We start from the raw sequence: 19,621 nt of genomic DNA on the forward strand, positions 1-19,621 counted from the left end.
CTGATACAACCTTTAATTCAGTGATCAAGATGTGCCCTGTCTGTGTGTTTGTGTGTGGGTATGTGTGTAAGGAAGGTTAATTTGGGGTGTGTTATGTCTGTGTGTGTGTATGTGTGTAAGGAAGGTTCATTTGGGGGGTGTTCTGTACTGTATGTGTGTGTGTGTGTGTTTGTGTGTATAATTTGGGGTGTGTTATGTCTGTCCCACCAGTGTGCTCCTCTGATCTGTCTCGCTGTGGATTCTACCGGAAACGAGGGGAGTACCTCTGTCAGGCTGACTTCCAGCATCTCTATGGCAACCGCTGTAGTCGCTGTGGTGACTATATCCTAGGTGATGTGGTGTCAGTGCTTGGACACACCTACCATCCCGCCTGTTTCAGCTGCACCCGCTGCAGGTGTGTATGTGTGTGTGTGTGTGTTTGTACTGTATGTATGTGTACAAACTCCTAAGCATTGATATAGGCTAGCTGCTATAATGTGGTGATGATATACTGTAGGCTAGCTGCTATAAGGTGGTGATGCTATAGGCTAGCTGCTATAATGTGGTGATGATATAGGCTAGCTGCTATAATGTAGTTATGCTATAGGCTAGCTGCTATAATGTGGTGATGATATAGGCTAGCTGCTATAATGTACTGATCATAGATATTAGAAAGCTAGATATCGCATTGACTGTCGAGTTCTATTAGGTGGCATCGTAAATGCGGACGCCATATTGGTGGGGGCAGCACGTTTACTGTCTATGGGGGAGTGACAGCAACACCTGCTGCAATCAGAGACACCTGTTTGATTTCCAGTCAGAGTCACGTGTTTCTCCATTGGCCTCCAGTTATTGTTGCCCCCACCAAGATGGCAACGCTATTTACGTACGTTGGGGAGCCCAATGCAGTATCTAGCTTTCTAATATCTATGGTGGTGATGATATAGGCTAGCTGCTATAGCTGCTATAATGTGGTGATGATATAGGCTAGCTGCTTTAAGGTGGTGATGATATAGGCTAGCTGCTATAGCTGCTATAATGTGGTGATGATATAGGCTAGCTGCTATAATGGAGGCATCGGGCAGGGGCGGTGGGGGGCTTAGTTGGTTGGTTGTCACCGGCTAGATGATGTAATGTGGTGATGATATAGGCACTGATATTGGCTGGCTGCTGTAATATGATTATATACAGTAGGTATTGCTATAGGCTGGCTGCTGTAATATGAGGTATTGCTATAGGCTAGCTGCTGTAATGATTATATTGCTATAAGCTGGCTGCTGTAATATGAGGTATTGCTATAGGTTGGCTGCTATAATGTGATTATATAGGTATTGCTATAGGCTAGCTGCTGTAATATGATTATATAGGTATTGAGGATAGAATAGATAAGGATATATTTTTTGATCCCGTGAGGGAAATTTGGTCTCTGCATTTATCCCAATCCGTGAATTAGTGAAACACAAACAGCACAGTGAACACACAGTGAGGTAAAGCAAGAATACTCCGACTTTTTTTGTTGTTTTTTTGCGACCACTCGTGCCACCCTCAGCGGCTGCCCAAAGCCTAGCCTACTGCCCATAAGAAAAACCGCCCCTGATTTAGGATGTTGTAAAATAACAAAATTGTTGGACGTTTACATAGGTTAAACTACGCATGTTTAGCTTAAACTGTATCCTAAGTTTATTTTGCCCCCCCCTTGCCTGTTTCATTCATCCGGACCATGAGGAAGGAATTAAACATTATGTCGTCAACCTTTTTCCCCAGTTGGAATCTCTATTTCTCTAATAGGCTACTCTAATGGGGCAACACTAAGGATAAGAAAATAAACCACATCCAACATGAATTAGAACTTTTAATTTAAAAGAAATATATGAACAAAGTCTAACTTATTAGGCCTAGGCTATACCTCATCCTGAGCATCAACAGTTTCTTGATAGCCGCAGTAGCATTAGGCTACTGACCATCAGGAACCCTGAATCGGCTAATTTATTCCGAACACAGGCAGAAAAAACAAGACGACTGCCTTTCCCCAGTCTTTTGCCTTCTGGATCCCCTGAAATATGTATCCAGGACCCTGTCCATGTGTGGTGCAAAGCTATACATACTGCCGTTCCCTCAGTCGATTTTGCGAAAGGATTGACACCACCAGTCCGCCCCAGCTCGAGCCGGCCAGGGCTCTTCCTACTAACAGACAAGCAGGTCTTGCTGCAGGCCCCCTGTTCCTCAATCATCCTCAACTGTTCATCGCTGTATTGCGCCTCATACAGGTAGTCACAAGCATCGGATTCGCACACCAGACCTTCGTAATCCCCATTTGCCATATCAGTTTCAAAACTACCATCCGCCATCATCGTTACTTATCAGCTTTCTCCACAGAGCAAGAGCCTGTTAGCTTAGCTTAAAAAAAATGAGGAACGAGTGTTTGTAGTCTCACCCCCTCTACAAAGATATGGGACTTTCTGCTTAGAATGACTCAAAATGACAATTTTACATCATTGATGCACGACCAATCAAAAAGGGGTTTCTAACGATACAAAGCTTAATGCAAATGGATGAAGTGTCCCTTTAAGTAAGCCTCTCCCTGTCGGCATGTATGTGTGTGTGTGTGCAGTAAGCCTTTCCCTGTAGGTGGGTCTGTGACGTTCAGCGGACAGGAGAGTGTGTGTCAGGACTGCATCTCCAGACAGCCCATCATGATTCACTGCCATAGCAGTAAGTCCTTCCTCCATCATAATACAGTAACACTACAATTAGACACACACACAATCAGACACACACACAACACACACCCTAACACACAACTAAATGATGCGAATGCACATACACATATGTGTGTGTGTGTGTGTGTGTGTGTACTGTGAGCAGGTTGTGGGGAGCTGACCGAGGTGGGCCTAAAGGTGTGTGTGTGTGTAGGATGTGGGAAGCCGATCGAGGTGGGCCTAATGGTGTGTGTGTGTGTGTGTGTGTGAGTAGAATAGATAGATAGATAGATACTTTATTGATCCCCATGGGAAATTCAAGGAAATTCAAGGATGTTGGAAGCCGATCGAGGTGGGCCTAATGGTGTGTGTGTGTGTGTGTGTGTAGGATGTGGGGAGCCGATCAAAGTGGGCCTATTGGTGTGTGTGTGTGTGTGTATGTATGTGTGTGTGTGTGTAGGATGTGGGGAGCCGATCGAGGTGGGCCTAATGGTGTGTGTGTGTGTGTCTTTGTGTGTGTAGTGTGTGCAGGATGTGGGGAGCCGATCGAGGTGGGCCTAATGGTGTGTGTTTGTGTGTATGTGCGTGTGTAGTGTGTGCAGGATGTGGGGAGCCGATTGAGGTGGGTCAGTCTCTGCTGGCTCTGGAACACCAATGGCACGTCAGGTGCTTCCGCTGCCAGATCTGCAGACAGCCAATCACACGCGAGTACTTCAGCAGGTGAGCTTGCTCAGCACAGCCAATCACACGCGAGTACTTCAGCAGGTGAGCTTGCTCAGCACAGCCAATCACACGTAAGTACTTCAGCAGATGAGCTTGCCCAGCACAGCCAATCACCCGCAAGTACCTCAGCAGCTTTTAGAGGTTTTCAGGATTATTTTAAATGGCATATGATCAACTCAAAAATGCAAACTACAGGCCACTTATTGAAGGTCATAAATATTTGAGCTCTGGGTGGGTTGGTTTTGGTTATTTATGATCCACTTCTAACGAACATCTTGGTCCTCGGCCCGCGCCAGGAATCTATGTAGCGTAGCGTAGCCTCCCTACAGTCACATTAAGGAATCTATGTAGCGTAGCGTAGCCCCCCATATACAGTCACATTAAGGAATCTATGTAGCGTAGCGTAGCCTCCCTACAGTCACATTAAGGAATCTATGTAGCGTAGCGTAGCCCCCCATATACAGTCACATTAAGGAATCTATGTAGCGTAGCGTAGCCTCCCTACAGTCACGTTAGCTACAAAAGACAACTCAGAATCTATGTAGCGTAGCGTAGCCTCCCTACAGTCACGTTAGCATAGCGTAGCCTCTCTACAGTCACATTAGCTAGAAAAGACAGCTCAGGTTATGAGCTGGTAAACAAGGCTGTGCTTAGCATGTAGGCTAACGGCTTGCTAACCAGCTAAGGCAAAGTAGGTGGCTGGTAGATACATCATATATGAGCTCAGACATATTTTTTGTTTACAAAACTTGAGGTTTTAGATTTCAATAGTGATTTCTTGCTAACTTTTACAAAATATAAGGGCACAAACCCTGGACTTATTTGTTAATACAGAAATACTGCCATCTAAGAGCTTTTTACAGAAATACTGCCATCTTTTTTTCGAGTTAACTTTCAAGCAACGTTGATCGTAGCCTACACAGCAGTTTTAATTACAGAAAGAATAACGTGTGAAAAATTAGCGCTGATTAATTACATTTTGTAGTGACCTTTGACCAAGTGCAGTTCTGGCTACAGTGACTGAAGGATGCAGATGAGAAAGTGCTGCTTGGTCCAGTGAACAGAACATTTAACCTACGTTCAGAAAACGCCCAGATGGAACTGTAGACAAGAGCATGTTCTCTGCGATTTCTACTGTAAGGAATTTCCGTACCATAGGAGTTCGTCAAGTCTGAAGTATCACCTCAATGCAAAACAACCCAGAGGTAGGCTAAGAGCACACCCCTTGATGATAATAAATAATGCTAGCGTATTAAAACTTATTAAAAATACGTTTATAGCAAAAATGGATGCATGCAATTAATTTAGATTATCACAGAGTATGTAATTAATTAGATTCATTTTTTTAATCGCTTGACAGCCCTAATATAATGTTTCCACTACTACGGAAACTAGGAGCCGAAGAAAGAAAAGCTAGAAAACGGGTAAATTGTTCACTTCCACAGGTAGCTTCTATAGACATACGTGCAATCTTTTCGATCGAATACACGGGTTTCCCGTTTACCAACAAAACTAGATGCGCGCGCAGCCGTGAGGCAGAAGACGCTTGGTGGCCGTCCACAACGTTAAAAACTTAACCTAAATAGTCGGCTGCTGTAAGCAACAATCGGATTTTTTTGTATACCCCTGTTGTCTCAATGATAATAACATCTCATTTCAGACTATATTTCAAAGTTTGACGTTCATTTGGATTATTAATATAACATCGTATTTTGTCATTTTTGGCGAAGACATGCATTCCGTTAGGGATATTGAACATATTTAACATTCTCTAACCATCGTGATTTCGAATTGGTGCAGTTTTCAGCACAAAAACTCATTTTATTCTTTTGCATTGCTCTATGCTGTTCTGTGGTGCTTTCTGCCTCTTGGTTGCGCACGCATGTTTTCGTGACGTTCCATAGAAATCCATGTATAAACCGCAGTAATGGCAGCTGATTAGAACGGTATTGTTGCGTAATCCGGAACTTTTTCCCTGGCCGGAACAAATTCACTGTGACAGCGCCGTTTTATGTCTAGAGGATCCAGATTGGTTGATAGATGTGATGTGGGTATTACGTGTGTGTCTGCACGAGTGTGTGTAGTAGCCATATTTTGTATATAGGGTGTTTGTGTATGTGTGTGTGTGTGTGTAGATAGAACGATAGAGAGATAGATAGATAGATAGATAGATAGATAGATAGATAGATAGATAGATAGATACTGTACTAGATAGATAGATACATACATACATACATACATACTTTTTTGTCTATGCATCTATGCATAATGCATTTCTGTATGTGTGTGTGTGTACGTATGCATGCATGTGCATATGTGCATGTGTGTGTGTGTAGGGATGGCAGGCCATACTGTGAGGTGGACTACCATACTCAGTTTGGCATCCGCTGTGACATCTGCACCAGATTCATCACAGGCACAGTATTGGAGGTACGTGTGTGTGTGTGTGTGTGTGTGTGTGTTCAGACACAGGTCTGGAGGTTTGTGTGTGTGTGTTTTGCGAGAGAATTATGTCTGAAGTAGACGCTATGTTAGTTGATGTGTGCTAATGTTTTCATAAAATGTATTTGCAGATTTTGCACTTATAGATGTAAACAGACACATGTATAGTACTGTTAGGCTCATCATACACACACACACACACACAAACAGACAAACACACATACACAGACACGCACACACACACACACACACACACACAGGCACACACATACACACACACACACAAACACAGACACACGTAGTAATGTTAGGCTCATTAAACATTTTGATGACATTTGTAATGTCATGCAATGAAATGTATAGTCTAGTCAGTGTTGAAAACAACACTTTACTATGATGTATAAATGTGTGTGTGTGTGTGTATAGTCCAATCAGTGTTGAAAACAGCGCTTTACTATGATGTATAAATGTGTGTGTGTGTGTGTGTGTGTGTGTGTGTGTATAGTCAAGTCAGTGTTGAAAACAGCACTTTACTATGATGTATAAATGTGTGCGTGCGTGTGTGTGTGTGCGCGTGCGTGTTTGTTAGGTGGGAGGACGACAGTTCCACCCTTCCTGTGCCCGATGTGCTCACTGCCACCACATGTTCCTAGAAGGAGAGGAGCTCTACCTCACAGGTACACACCACAGGTGTGTGTGTGTGTGTGTGCGTGTGTGTGTGTGTGTGTGTGTGTGTGTGTGTGAATAAGTATGTGAATGTGCATCTGTGTGTGTCTGAGAGAGCAAAAGACAGAAATTTGAACACACACACACACACACACACACACACACACACACAGGGTATTCAGTACCTGATAACAATCTAGGGCCCTATCATGACAGTCTAAAGCGCATCGTCACTAGTCAAAAGCTTATTCAAATTTAGTAGGATGTCCAGTCCACATTGGGAGTGTTTTCATTATCAAACGTCGAGCGCATGGCGCTACAAGGTGTTCCTAGGTTTCTAAATCAGTCATGGGTGTATTTGGGGCGTAACATCATTTAAACCAATGAGAATTACATCTGTCATTCCCTTTAACGGCGCGAAGCGCATTGTCAAAGAATGCATCAGTATTTTGACAGTCAATGGCGCGTTTGAAGGAGACTGCTTACAAGACCGTATGGAATAGTCATTCCACTAAAACATGCTTTACCTAGCATAGCCTTCATGCATTTGCACTCGTCTATTATTTGAACTCATTGGCAAAGTGAAACTAACTTCACCATGGTGTCAGTCAATGACAAGACAGTCATACGCAGTAAGTGTAAGTAAGTATATATACTCTTTTGATCCCGTGAGGGAAATTTGGTCTCTGCATTTATCCCAATCCGTGAATTAGTGAAACACACTCAGCACACAGTGAAGTGAAGCACACACTAATCCCGATGCAGTGAGCTGTCTGCTACTGAAGTGAGGGATTAGGTGCCTTGCTCAAGGGCACTTCAGCCGTGCCTACTGGTCGGGGTTCGAACCGGTAACCCTCCGGTTACAAGTCCGAAGCGCTAACCAGTAGGCCACGGCTGCCCACAAGTTACTTTCACTATTGACTGACAATGGGTTACCATCGAAAACATAGGCTGGAAAAAGCGACACTTACCCTTTGTGTGTCTGTGGAGGGAAAATTCCTCAGTGCATTCAATGCAAAATAGGAATGATACAAGTGCCAGTGTATAAAGTCAATTGCGCTACGTGCAAGATAGAGCCCAAACAGATAAACAAACAAACAAATAACCAGACAAACAGATAAACAAACAAACAAATAAGCAGACAAACAGATAAACAAACAAATAACCAGGTAAACAAACAAACAACCAGACAAACAGGTAAAGAAACAAACAAATAACCAGACAAACAGATAAACAAACAAATATCCAGACAACCAGGTAAACAAACAAACAAATAACCAGACAAACAGGTAAACAAACAAACAAATAACCAGACAAACAGATAAACAAACAGTTTGTTTTCCAGTGGCAGAGCTGTGGCATCCAGAATGTAAGAAGGCAGAAAGAGCAGAGAGAAAGCTCAGGGTAAGCCATACACACACACACACACACACTAACACTCACACTCTCCACTCTCACACACACACACTAACACTCTCCACTCTCACACACACATACTAACACTCACACTCTCCACTCTCACACACACTCTCCACTCTCACACACACACACTCACACTAACACTCTCCACTCTCACACACGCACACACACTAACACTCACACTCTCCACTCTCACACACACATACTAACACTCACACACACACACACTAACACTCTCCACTCTCACACACACACACTAACACTCACACTCTCCACTCTCACACACACATACTAACACTCACACTCTCCACTCTCACACACACATACTAACACTCACACACACACACACAGTCTCTCTCTCTCACACACACACACACACTCTCCACTCTCACACACACATACTAACACTCACACTCTCCACTCTCACACACACATACTAACACTCACACACACACACACACAGTCTCTCTCTCTCACACACACACACACACTAACACTCACACTCTCCACTCACACACACTAACACTCACACTCTCCACTCTCACACACACACACTAACACTCACACTCTCCACTCACACACACACATACTAACACTCATACACACACACACACTAACACTCACACTCTCCACTCTCACACACACATACTAACACTCACACACACACACACATTCTCTCTCTCTCTCACACACACACACGCACACACACACACACTCACAAACCATACTGAAAGAATGCTGAGGGTAAGACACACAAACAGATACACACAAGCACAGTCAGTAATTTGTGATCTCTTTGCGTTTATACGTGTGTGTGTGTGTGTGTGTGTGTGTGTATGTATGTGTGTGTATGAGACAGCGCAGACGTGCATCGGAGACCTCAGCTTCCTCCAGTATCGGTTCTCCTGGTCATGTGATTAGAGTAAGTAGCCAATCAGGAGCCAGCAGCTACGGCATATCTCAAAAGATTGTTTGTTACTGTGGTTCCGTTTCATCATGAAGTTCACTATTCGTCATTACTCCAATGGTGCATGAGTGTGTGTGTGTATGTGTGAGTGTGTGTGTGTATGTGTGTGTGTGTGTGTCTCTGTGTGCGTGTGTGTTTGTCTGTGTGTGTGCGTGTGTGTGTCTCTGTGTGTGTGTCTCTGTGTGTGTGTGTGTGTGTGTGTGCGTGTGTGTGTTTAGGTCAGATTGGGTAATGAGTGTCTGGATTATAAAACTGTAGCTGCGCTGCCTGAGGACAAAGCCATTCATGAGATGGAGAGTCCAGTTCAACGGCACCAGGTACCTGCCACACACACACACACACACACACACACTAATATATTATACACACACACAAACACCAGGGCTCCTGGTTGCACTGGTGCACATAACACACACTCACACACACTAATATATTATACACACACACACAAACACAAACACACACCGGGGCTCCAGAGTAACTCTGCATTGGTTGCACTGGTGCGCCTAACTTTTTTATTTAGGTGCACCAGCACAAAATTACCCAAATGTTTCATCGCACCGCCTTTAACGTCACGATTTCAAGGTCACCTTTTTATCGCTCTCCATATACATTCCGTGTCTGAGCTGTTGTCAGAGCATGGACCGGGAATTACAGTATTGATTTGGGGCCCCCACCACCTTGACGCCATCAGTAATATTGATTCACAGTAGTGGTGATCCTAGGTTCTCCTTGACCCTCCACACACACAGAAAAGGATGGCTTGTCATATGTTTCTGTTTCATATTTTGGAATTTATTAACTTCATTAACTATATATTTGGTCAATCATTTATAGTATTTTATGATCTGCATAATTACCGTACTAATAGCTTTAGTAACTTGAATACTTCATAATGATTTTTAAACTATTGCAGTTGTCTTTAATGTCATTACAGTGGTGGTGTGTAGGTCTAATTAAGTGCCTGTCACTTTAAGAAGAAGGTGAACGTAATTAGCTTTAATTCTCACAGATTTAGGAAAGAGGAAAATAGTCACGCACAGTCCAAGGATATATGGATGCAATTCATTATGTTTTCTATGTCATTGGATAAAATAAATGTTCAAAAAACTAACAAGTCAAAGAAAGTCTTTCTGGGATCATAGAAAAGAGAAGTGTCTTGCGATGTTAACTTCTATGATTTTGGTGAGCACTAAATTAATGATGGACACGTGAGCTAACGGGATAGTTACCCTAGAAGGAACTCTCTGAAGATGTAAACGTTTCCCAAAAGTTGTGTAGCTTATTTTGGAAATGTCATTAAACCCAACAGTAGGCCTAAATTAACTAAATGCCATAGCCTAGGTAGGTTAGCAACACAAGTTGATTTGCTGACTTGCACCTCTCAAGTTTAACATTAGCCTTCTATCATTTGTTGCTGTGCAGCCATAGCATCACTTAAACTAGCAGCCATGTAGCTACTTATCACATGACAGCTGCAGGTTAAAAGCTGCGTGTGTGTGTGTGTGTGTGTGAGGAGAAAAGAAACACAGGCTACGGGAAGCACGACTGTCATTCTTAAAAGTATGATAAAACAATAATAATATACTAATAAAATTAGGTATTGTGACATTTCTAATTTCAGGGTATTGCAATACTTTTGTAGTATTGGTGTACCATGCACCACTAGTCACCAGAGAACAAACGCTTATTTCGTGGAGAGACAGCAGATGCGAGTGAAAGTCTAGGTGCTCACCCTTATGACGTTAGGTGAACCAGTGCAACCCAGGGAAAAAAATTTGGTCACATGTGCAACCAAAATGGTTGCACTCTAGAGCCCTGAGATAGTCTGGTGGGATGGGAGTGTTTGACTTATTTTGTGTGTGTGTGTGTGTGTGTGTGTGTGTTTGTGTCTGTATGTGTGTATGTGTGTGCATGTGTTTGTGTGTCTGTGTGTGTTTGTGTCTGTATGTGTGTGTGTGTGTGTGTGTGTGTGCGTGCGTGTGTCTGTATGTGTGTGTGTGTACGTGCGTGCCCGTGTGTGTGTATGCGTGCATGCATGCGTGTGTCTGTGTGTTTGTGTGCGTGCATGCGTGTGTGCGTGCGTGCATGCGTGTGTGTCTGTATGTGTGTGTGTTTGTGTGTGTGTTTGTATGTGTGTGTGTGTGTGTCTGTATGTGTGTGTGTGTGTGTGTGTGTGTAGGGTGTAGCTTTCAGTCGGCGCCAGCGTTCCTCCAGCGTAGACTCCTACAGCCAATCTGCATCTCCCCCACTCCATTACTACGGCACAGGTACTCACACACACACACACACACACACACACACACTCCATTACTACTGCACAGGTACACACACACTCACACACAAACACACAGGTATACACACACACACTCCATTACTACTGCACAGGTACACACACACACTCACACAGGTACACACACACACACACACACACTCCATTAATACTGCATAGGTACACACACACAGGTCCACACACACTCACACACTCCATTACTACTGCACAGGCACACACACACACACCATTACTACTGCACAGGTACACACACACACACTCCATTACTACTGCATAGTAGTGTTGCACGGTGCACCGATACTACAAAAGTATCGCAATACCCTGAAATTAAAAATGTCACGATGCCTAATTTTATTAGTATCGATACTTTTGAGAATGACCGTGTTCTTTTGAAGTAACATGCGTGTGCACAAGGCATGCTTCTAGCGCTTCCTCCCCTAACCTGTGGCTGTGCGTCTTTTCTCCTCACACACACATAAGCGCAGCTGTCGTGCTATAAACAGCGAGACATGGCTGCTAGTTCAAGTGATGCTATGGTAACACATAATAATAGGCTAATATCAAGTTGATTTGCTCACTTGCATCTCTCAAGTTTGTATTGCTAACCTACCTAGGCTGTGGAATTTTGGTCATTTAGGCCTACTATTTGGTTTCAATGTAATTTAGAAATAGGCTAAGCAACCATCGCAAACTTTTACATCTGAAGAGAGATCCTTGCTAACTATCCCGCTAGCTCAGGTCACGTTTGACAATAGTGCTCGCTAAAATCATTAATGAACATTGCAAGACACTCCCCAGAAAGATTTTCTTCGACTTGTACATTTTTTGAACATTTATTTTATCTAATGACATACAAAACATAATTAATTGCATCCACATATCCTTATGCGCTATGTGCAACTTTTATTCACTAGACTAAAACCGTGAGTCAAGGTAAATTACTCTCACGTATCTCTTAAAGGGACAGGCACTCAATTACACCTACACATCACACATCAATGCTCTGGTACACACACACTCACACAGGTACAAACACACACTCACACACAGGTATACACACACTCACACAGGCATACACACACACACTTAGGGCCAGATGTACGTATATTTGCGAACGTAGCGTCATGGACAAACCGCAGATTGCGAACACTGTCAGACCAAAGTTTCCGTCGTATTTATCAAACTAGTGTAAACTGCACCTTTCTCTGCCTTTCTCCGCCCATAAACGCAATTTACGAACGTCCACAACTGAATGGCAGAGCCTATACAAGCGCAGTTGAATGAAGTTAACTGATGACAACATTAAAAAGAATCAAACGTTTAGCGATCATGAAATTATACCATATATGATAAGATGTCAACAAGCAGGGGTGCTAGCATCTAAACCCATGGGTGCTAACATCTACACATGTCTCATGGTGCTTTACAGAGTGTTTAATCAGAGAAAAGAAAAGAAAAAGAAGGCCCATGGGTAACGGGCGAGGAAAAACTTCCTAGAATTGGAGATGCATATAGGAAGAAACCTCGAGCAGATCCACGACTCAAGGGCCTGACCCATCTGCCTAGGGTCAGATACAGGACAGTAAGATCTGTATACATGACAAATGCATAAGTTAGTCAGGTGTAGAGAATAGAACATGGTGTTTAAAGCCAAAAACCCATGGGTACTGGCATCTAAAACCCATGGGTGCTAACATCTAAAACCAGTGGTGGAGGAAGTACTGAAACTCAGTACTTAAGTAAAAGTACAAATAAACAAATAAATATTTACTTTAGTAAAAGTACCACAATGACAACCCTACTTAAGTAAAAGTAAAAAATACCTGCTTTTAAATGTACTTTAAGTATTAAAAGTAAAAGTATTTGCATAATCATTTATTCTCTTAATATCTATATTCTAATAAAAAAAAATTATGGGCTGTGACATTTTAATTAAGCTCGTTTTAGGTTATAGTAGTAATAGTTTTAAGCTAATGTAATTGTGCTTACCATCTGTGGCCCAGTTTACATTCTGACTTACAATTCTGGAGAATGTAATTCTGGTTATCTACTAGGGTGATCTGCTGAGTTAATTTAATATCATTCAGTAAAATATGAGCCTAAAGTTTAACGGGGTAGACAAGGGAAACGTCCGATGGATCCTAATGCCAGTTCTGCTGGTCCCGATTGAACAGAAAAGTTGTTGAGAAAGGTGTCTTTATGAGAAGGTTCAGTTTCACTTGCGCAGACGCGCATAGACATTGAACGAGCGTTCAATACTACCCCCCAATTTTAGGCTATGCCTCTTTATTTGATTACACACAATTAGGAAATATATCCTAATCTGGAAAATGTTTTTTTTCGGCCAGCGGTTCTATAATAGTCTACCATTAATTTGTGCCGCATATGATCAGACGTGTGACAGACGCATGAGCGCCTGTAACTTCGCTGCTCCGCGGACTAGCAATCTCATCGGGGAGGAGGCCCTAACGCTGCAGATAATAGACAGAGAAAGGCAAGCATATGCTCGAGGCACAGAACACATTTGCATGTCCAGTGTAGCCATGGGTCTGATGAATATAGCCTACCGAATGCAGATGCTACAAGATCACGCTTTGCCTGGTCTAGACTAGAAGCCTATGTTTCAAAGCTTTAGAAGCGGCGCACGTAGCGCTCTAGAATCTCAACCCAGCCCCCTGGTAAAACAAACATGTTTGTCAGAGACAAAAAAAATACTAAAATGTAGCCTAACGTAAAAAGGAACAATGGTGTTGTAGAAATGTAGCAGTAAAAGTAAGAGTAAAAGTACAGATAATTGGTGCAAAATGTAACGAAGTAAAAGTCAAAAGTATGCACTATAGATTCTACTTAAGTAAAGTACAAATACGTGAAAAAATTTACTTAAGTACAGTAACGAAGTATTTGTACTTCGTTACATTCCACCACTGTCTAAAACCCATGGGTACTAGCATCTAAAACCCATGGATACTAGCATCTAAAACCCATGGGTGCTAACAAGGGAGCTAAAACCCATGGGTGCTAGCATTTCATACTAGCACGTAACACACCTAGGTCCCTATTTTGGCGATCAGAAACGGATGGTCAGAGGCAGCAAAGTTCATAAACATTAAAAGCGTGGCCAGTCACCAATCACTAATTTAATGGCATGACACTGGGCGCAAAAGGGTCATGGGTGTGTTTTGGGTGTAGCATCCTTTAAACCAGTAAGAATGATATCTGTCATTCCTTTTAACAGCAAGTAGCACAACTTCAAACAGCACATCGGTATTTTTGATAGTCAGCGACACATTTGAAGGGATGCTTGCGCGAGAGACCGTATGTAACAGGGATTAAACTAAACCTTGCTTTACTAAAACCTGATTGTTACTAGCAGAGTATAGCCTACATGCATCTGCCCTTGCCTGTTATTTGAACTCATAGGTAAAAGTGAAACTAATTTCACCGTGGTCAATGTCAAAACAGTTTTACACAGTTAATTACCTTCACTATTGATTGACAAGGGGTTACCATCGAAAACATAGCCCTAAAAAACACTTAACCCAATAATGTTCAAATAATTGTAATGATAATGATTTTTGGAGGGTGTAAAATAGCGGTTTTTGGATCATGCGCCAATCCATAACTTATGTTGTTAATTGCCACACCCCTGGGCGCAACGTTTGATAAAAGTGGAGTGCATGGCGAAAAATCCTTACCTTATTGAGTGCAAGATAAGAATAAGCCTTGTGTCTCGCTTTGCGCCACCTTGCGCCAGGTACACGATAGGGCCCCTGCAGATATGCACCAAATACACTGATGTTTATGATATTATATATATATTATACTTAACTGTGAGTCCTCTGGTTACAGGATCAGACAGTGCACAGCATACACTGATGTTTATGAGATACTTAATTGTGTGTCCTCTGGTTACAGGCTCAGACAGTGGCAGAAGCTCACCCTATCACAATCAGCCTTGCGCATACTACACCCCACCAACCAGGAACAAGACTCCAAAACACTTCCACCTTCCAGGTACACCCTGTCCCACACTCAAGGCGTATGCCCTGTCCCAGTTACTCACTCGCCCTTTCAAACACACTCGTGTACACATGGTGTATGCCCTGTCCAACACACTCATAGCGTATGCACTGTCCAACACACTCAAGGTGTATGTCCTGTTTAACACACTCATAGCGTATGCGATGTCCCACACACTCAAGGTGTATGTCCTGTCCAACACACTCATAGCGTATGCGATGTCCCACACACTCAAGGTGTATGTCCTGTTTAACACACTCATAGCGTATGCGATGTCCCACACACTCAAGGTGTATGTCCTGTCCAACACACTCATAGCGTATGCGATGTCCCACACACTCAAGGTGTATGTCCTGTTTAACACACTCATAGCGTATGCACTGTCCCACACACTCAAGGTGTATGTCCTGTTTAACACACTCATAGCGTATGCACTGTCCCACACACTCAAGGTGTATGTCCTGTTTAACACACTCATAGCATATGCCCTGTCCCACACACTGAAGGTGTATGCCCTGTGTCCACACACTCATAGCGTATAGCGTATGCCCTGTGTCCACACACTCATAGCGTATGCCCTGTGTCCACACACTCATAGCGTATAGCGTATGCCCTGTGTCCACACACTCATAGCGTATAGCGTATGCCCTGTGTCCACACACTAATGGCGTATCCCCTTGCCAACACACTCATAGCGTATAGCGTATGCCCTGTGCCCAACACACTAATGGCGTATGCCCTGTCCAACACTCTCATGGCGTATGCCCTGTGTCCACACACTAATGGCGTATGCCCTGTCCAACACACTCATGGCGTATTCCCTGCACTGTCCCACACTCAAAGGGACTATCTCTTGTTTTAGCCTTTTTTTGGACATAAAAATTTAACACAGTTCTATGAGCTACTGATTGGAGAGGCTCCCCCTAGAACCGCACCATTCTAGAACTGTACCAGATTCTACCCCTACCTTTTTTTTGTCATGTCGTTAGAATATTATTTGGTATAGGATTTTAATATCTAAATTATTTTTAGTATTAATATTAGTGCAATGGAGAGTTACTGCTTCATGTCATACATCACACATCACACCATGTTCCTACAGTAACAGACGTTAACTTTAATGGTGCCAAATGCCTGGAGACATGAATGCACCGAAGGTTGTCAGTTTTGCATTTAATAGTGGCTCGAATCGGACTTGACTCGGATGAGTAGTGGACTCGACTCGGACTTGACTTGGAATTTTTTTTTTAAGTATATTTTTGGGCTTTTTATACCTTTAATCAGATAAGACAGTGGAAAACGACAGGAAGTGAGTGGGAGAGAGAGTCGGGGTGGGATCCGGAAAGGACCACGGGGCGGGAATCGAACCCAGGTCGCCGGCGTACGGTGCAGGTGCCCCAGCCAGTTGCGCAACAGCTGGGGCGGAATTTTTTTTAATGACTTGGACTTGACACGGACTTGAACACTGGAGACTCTAACCTGGACTTGGACTCAAGGCATAGTGACTTGACTATAACACTGCCTAGTATAAGTATAAGTATATATACTTTTTTGATCCTGTGAGGGAAATTTGGTCTCTGCATTTAACCCAATTGGTGAATTAGTGAAACACAAACAGCACACAGTGAACACACAGTGAGGTGAAGCACACACTAATCCCGGTGCAGTGCAGTGAGCTGCCTGCTACAACGGCGGTGCTCGGGGAGCAGTGAGGGGTTAGGTGCCTTGCTCAAGGGCACTTGACATTAGGCTTGCTCAAGGGCACTTGACATTAGGCTAGCAGCCTATTCAACATCATAGATATATATACTGACTAGATGTCGCCTTGACTACTGCTGTTCTTTGGAACGAGTTCGTCAATCGAAACGCCATCTTGCCACGGTGATCCACTCCTCTATAATGCATTAGCGTCAATCTAGGCAAAGATCTAAAGAAAATAAAATCACCATAAATCGTCAAAATCTCAAGCAATTATCTCGTTTTTTGGGTTGTTCCAACTGACAGGCATGTGTTTATGGTCGAGTCTAGAGAAAACTAAGCTTTTGACGATAGTAAAGATACATTTACCCGTCTAGCCCCATAGACTCCCATTCATTCTGCATTAGCTAGCGGCGGCCCCTAGAGGAACAATGAGTGAACTGCAACCAGGTTCGATACAATGAAAGTAAACAGGCTCTCCGTAGACAGGCTCTGGTTGAGGCCACATACCTCTCATCTCGTTGACTCATGTAAGTTGTAATCTCACCAGAAGTTGCTGTAGATCTGTAGAACTTTACTTCCGTGCTTTAACATGGTCTGCTACTACATACGCCAGTCGTTAGGCCCTACTTTTATAATCATGGGTCAACGCTTTGGGAGCTAAATTCACAAAAAAGCCATGAGAAAGGTGATTTTCTAACGGTTCAACAACGAAACCGAGTTTGCCATCATTGTGAGAAGTTCCCAAATTTGTCGCTAATCGTTAAAAAGGTTTTCTATCGCTGGGGATGGCCAAACGTCGCTAAATAGGTAACACTGACAATACGGGAAAACTCGTTTAGAGCTTCAGATCCCCGCTCCAAGATGGCGGCGGTGTTGACGCATGCTGAGAAGCAGAAGGCGACATCTAGTCAGTATATATATATCTATGATTCAACATGAAGTAATGAAACGGACAGCATAGTTATTTAAGACACTGGGGGCAGTGGTAGCATAGCGGCTAAGGAGCTGGGCTAGCATGCGGTAGCCTGAAAACAATTCCTGGCTTCCACCATTGTGCCCTTGAGCAAGGCACTTAACACCGAGTTAAATGCAAATACTGAAGTCTACTGACAGTTACCATGGCAAAGGCTAAAATAAGCATAGCCTACTCCAGTACAAAATCCTCATGTCTGCCCGGGTTATGGCAGCGATCAAATTGCCATTAGGGTAGCAGCTCCTTTCTTACATGAACATAAAGTAATGAAACGGACTGCATTCCTATTGAGGCAACTGATGTTCACTGCCAAACAAAAAGCTCATGATTGCAGGAAGCACTCTGGGAAAAAAGGAATCAGCTTTGCTGATGTCATCCTTATTGTTCTCATGTGTCCAGAAGGTTTTCATCACGTGAAAGTACCCAGATAACATTTTCCTTTGGGCCGGATCCGCATAAAAGCCTTTAGATCCGCCTGTAGCGGACATACGGTATCTGACTGTGGGCCAGATCTGCACCTGATAGAGGTTTCAGCTCTGCTAGCAATGCTGTTTTATCACCGGTTTACAGATTTGTCCCAGGTCTGTTTTCCGTAACTCAACCGGAAGTCAAGAGATGCGTTTAAAACTCTGATTTGGCCCAAACCTGCAGCAGAGCATTTTTTCACAGCAGGCCCAGTTAGGTTTGCCAACCATCCCGAATTGGGCGGGACATCCCGTATTTTGGGTGATTTTGATTTGTCCCGTCAGGGACAGCGCCACTCCCGATTTTCAATCACAGCTCATCGGCCTTGTTAACTTGTCAATAGTAGGCTACTGTAAACGCACCTGGAACAAAGTGTCCAGTGCCGCCGCAACCACGCGCATCTCGCACTGTGCGCACGGCACCAAGGGACAGAAGGGGCACCACAATTTAGCCAGAGAAGCTTTACTGCAAACTGATTTTCACTCTTCTTAGAGAACGATTACAATTTCAAAATGCAGCAACAGCATCTTACATAAGGATGATACTTTTTGGGTCCTCTCAGTCTCTCTATTATGCAGCAGATCTAACTTGAACGTTATGCTACTCGTTTTAATTGGGAACGAGAGGGAGAGAGGGTGGAAGTTTCCAGCTGGCTTGTGATAATTGGTAATTGATTTCACCTTTTTAATATAAGAAACTTTTAAAAGGAAATCATGAGAACAACAAAAACCACGCGAGGAGATTGCGGAATTATCCGGTTCACACTATGCTACTGACCATTTACAATGTGAGGGCACTTTGACATAGGTTGCACGCACTGTGATTTGGACTGATAGAATATGAAGAGTGGTCAATTGCCTTTGTGTAATGGAATTGGTGAGTCTTGAAGTCTTCAATAATCCGTTTCCCTTAAACTAAGCATTTACATGAAGCACATGATAACTATGCCAATTGAAACACTTTCCACTTAGATAGCTAGGTGGCTACCAGGTTCATAATTCACTTTTAATTGCAAACAGAAAATATCTAACTAGCATCATTACATGCTTCTATTTCCACAGGAATGAAGGTTGTTTACACCAACTTAATATACTTATCATTGTGCTATAGGCCTAAATGTAGCACAAACAATGTTAGAGTTTGTGGAATGACCATAGGCTATATTTGAATGGAGCTGGCAAAATATTATGAATACCGTGTAGAGTAGACAATGCTCTTAAAGTGACAGTACACCATTTGTAAATTAGTTTTTTTCCCCCCGCATTTGAAGTGAA

At 43.1% G+C, this 19,621-nt stretch overlaps 2 protein-coding genes across 5 annotated transcripts in view; one reads left to right on the plus strand and one right to left on the minus strand.

Moving 5' to 3' along the window:
• sh3tc2 (SH3 domain and tetratricopeptide repeats 2) overlaps positions 1-19,621 on the minus strand; it is a 98,845-nt gene that overhangs the window by 54,520 nt on the left and 24,704 nt on the right. The window lies entirely within an intron of this gene.
• Positions 1-19,621, plus strand: part of ablim3 (actin binding LIM protein family, member 3) — a 47,187-nt gene that overhangs the window by 5,476 nt on the left and 22,090 nt on the right. For 3 of the 4 annotated variants that reach the window (XM_042061017.1, XM_042061016.1, XM_042061018.1), the window contains exons 3-12: positions 211-394; positions 2,591-2,691; positions 3,272-3,398; positions 5,738-5,831; positions 6,433-6,520; positions 7,855-7,913; positions 8,788-8,850; positions 9,114-9,212; positions 11,078-11,165; positions 15,104-15,202. In XM_042061017.1, coding sequence (XP_041916951.1) covers positions 211-394; positions 2,591-2,691; positions 3,272-3,398; positions 5,738-5,831; positions 6,433-6,520; positions 7,855-7,913; positions 8,788-8,850; positions 9,114-9,212; positions 11,078-11,165; positions 15,104-15,202 — 1,002 coding nt within the window. The remainder of the gene's footprint in view (positions 1-210; positions 395-2,590; positions 2,692-3,271; positions 3,399-5,737; positions 5,832-6,432; positions 6,521-7,854; positions 7,914-8,787; positions 8,851-9,113; positions 9,213-11,077; positions 11,166-15,103; positions 15,203-19,621) is intronic. The other variant, XM_042061019.1, reaches the window with a different exon arrangement.

Source organism: Alosa sapidissima, chromosome 14 (assembly GCF_018492685.1).
Source record: "Alosa sapidissima isolate fAloSap1 chromosome 14, fAloSap1.pri, whole genome shotgun sequence".
NCBI lineage: Eukaryota > Metazoa > Chordata > Actinopteri > Clupeiformes > Clupeidae > Alosa > Alosa sapidissima.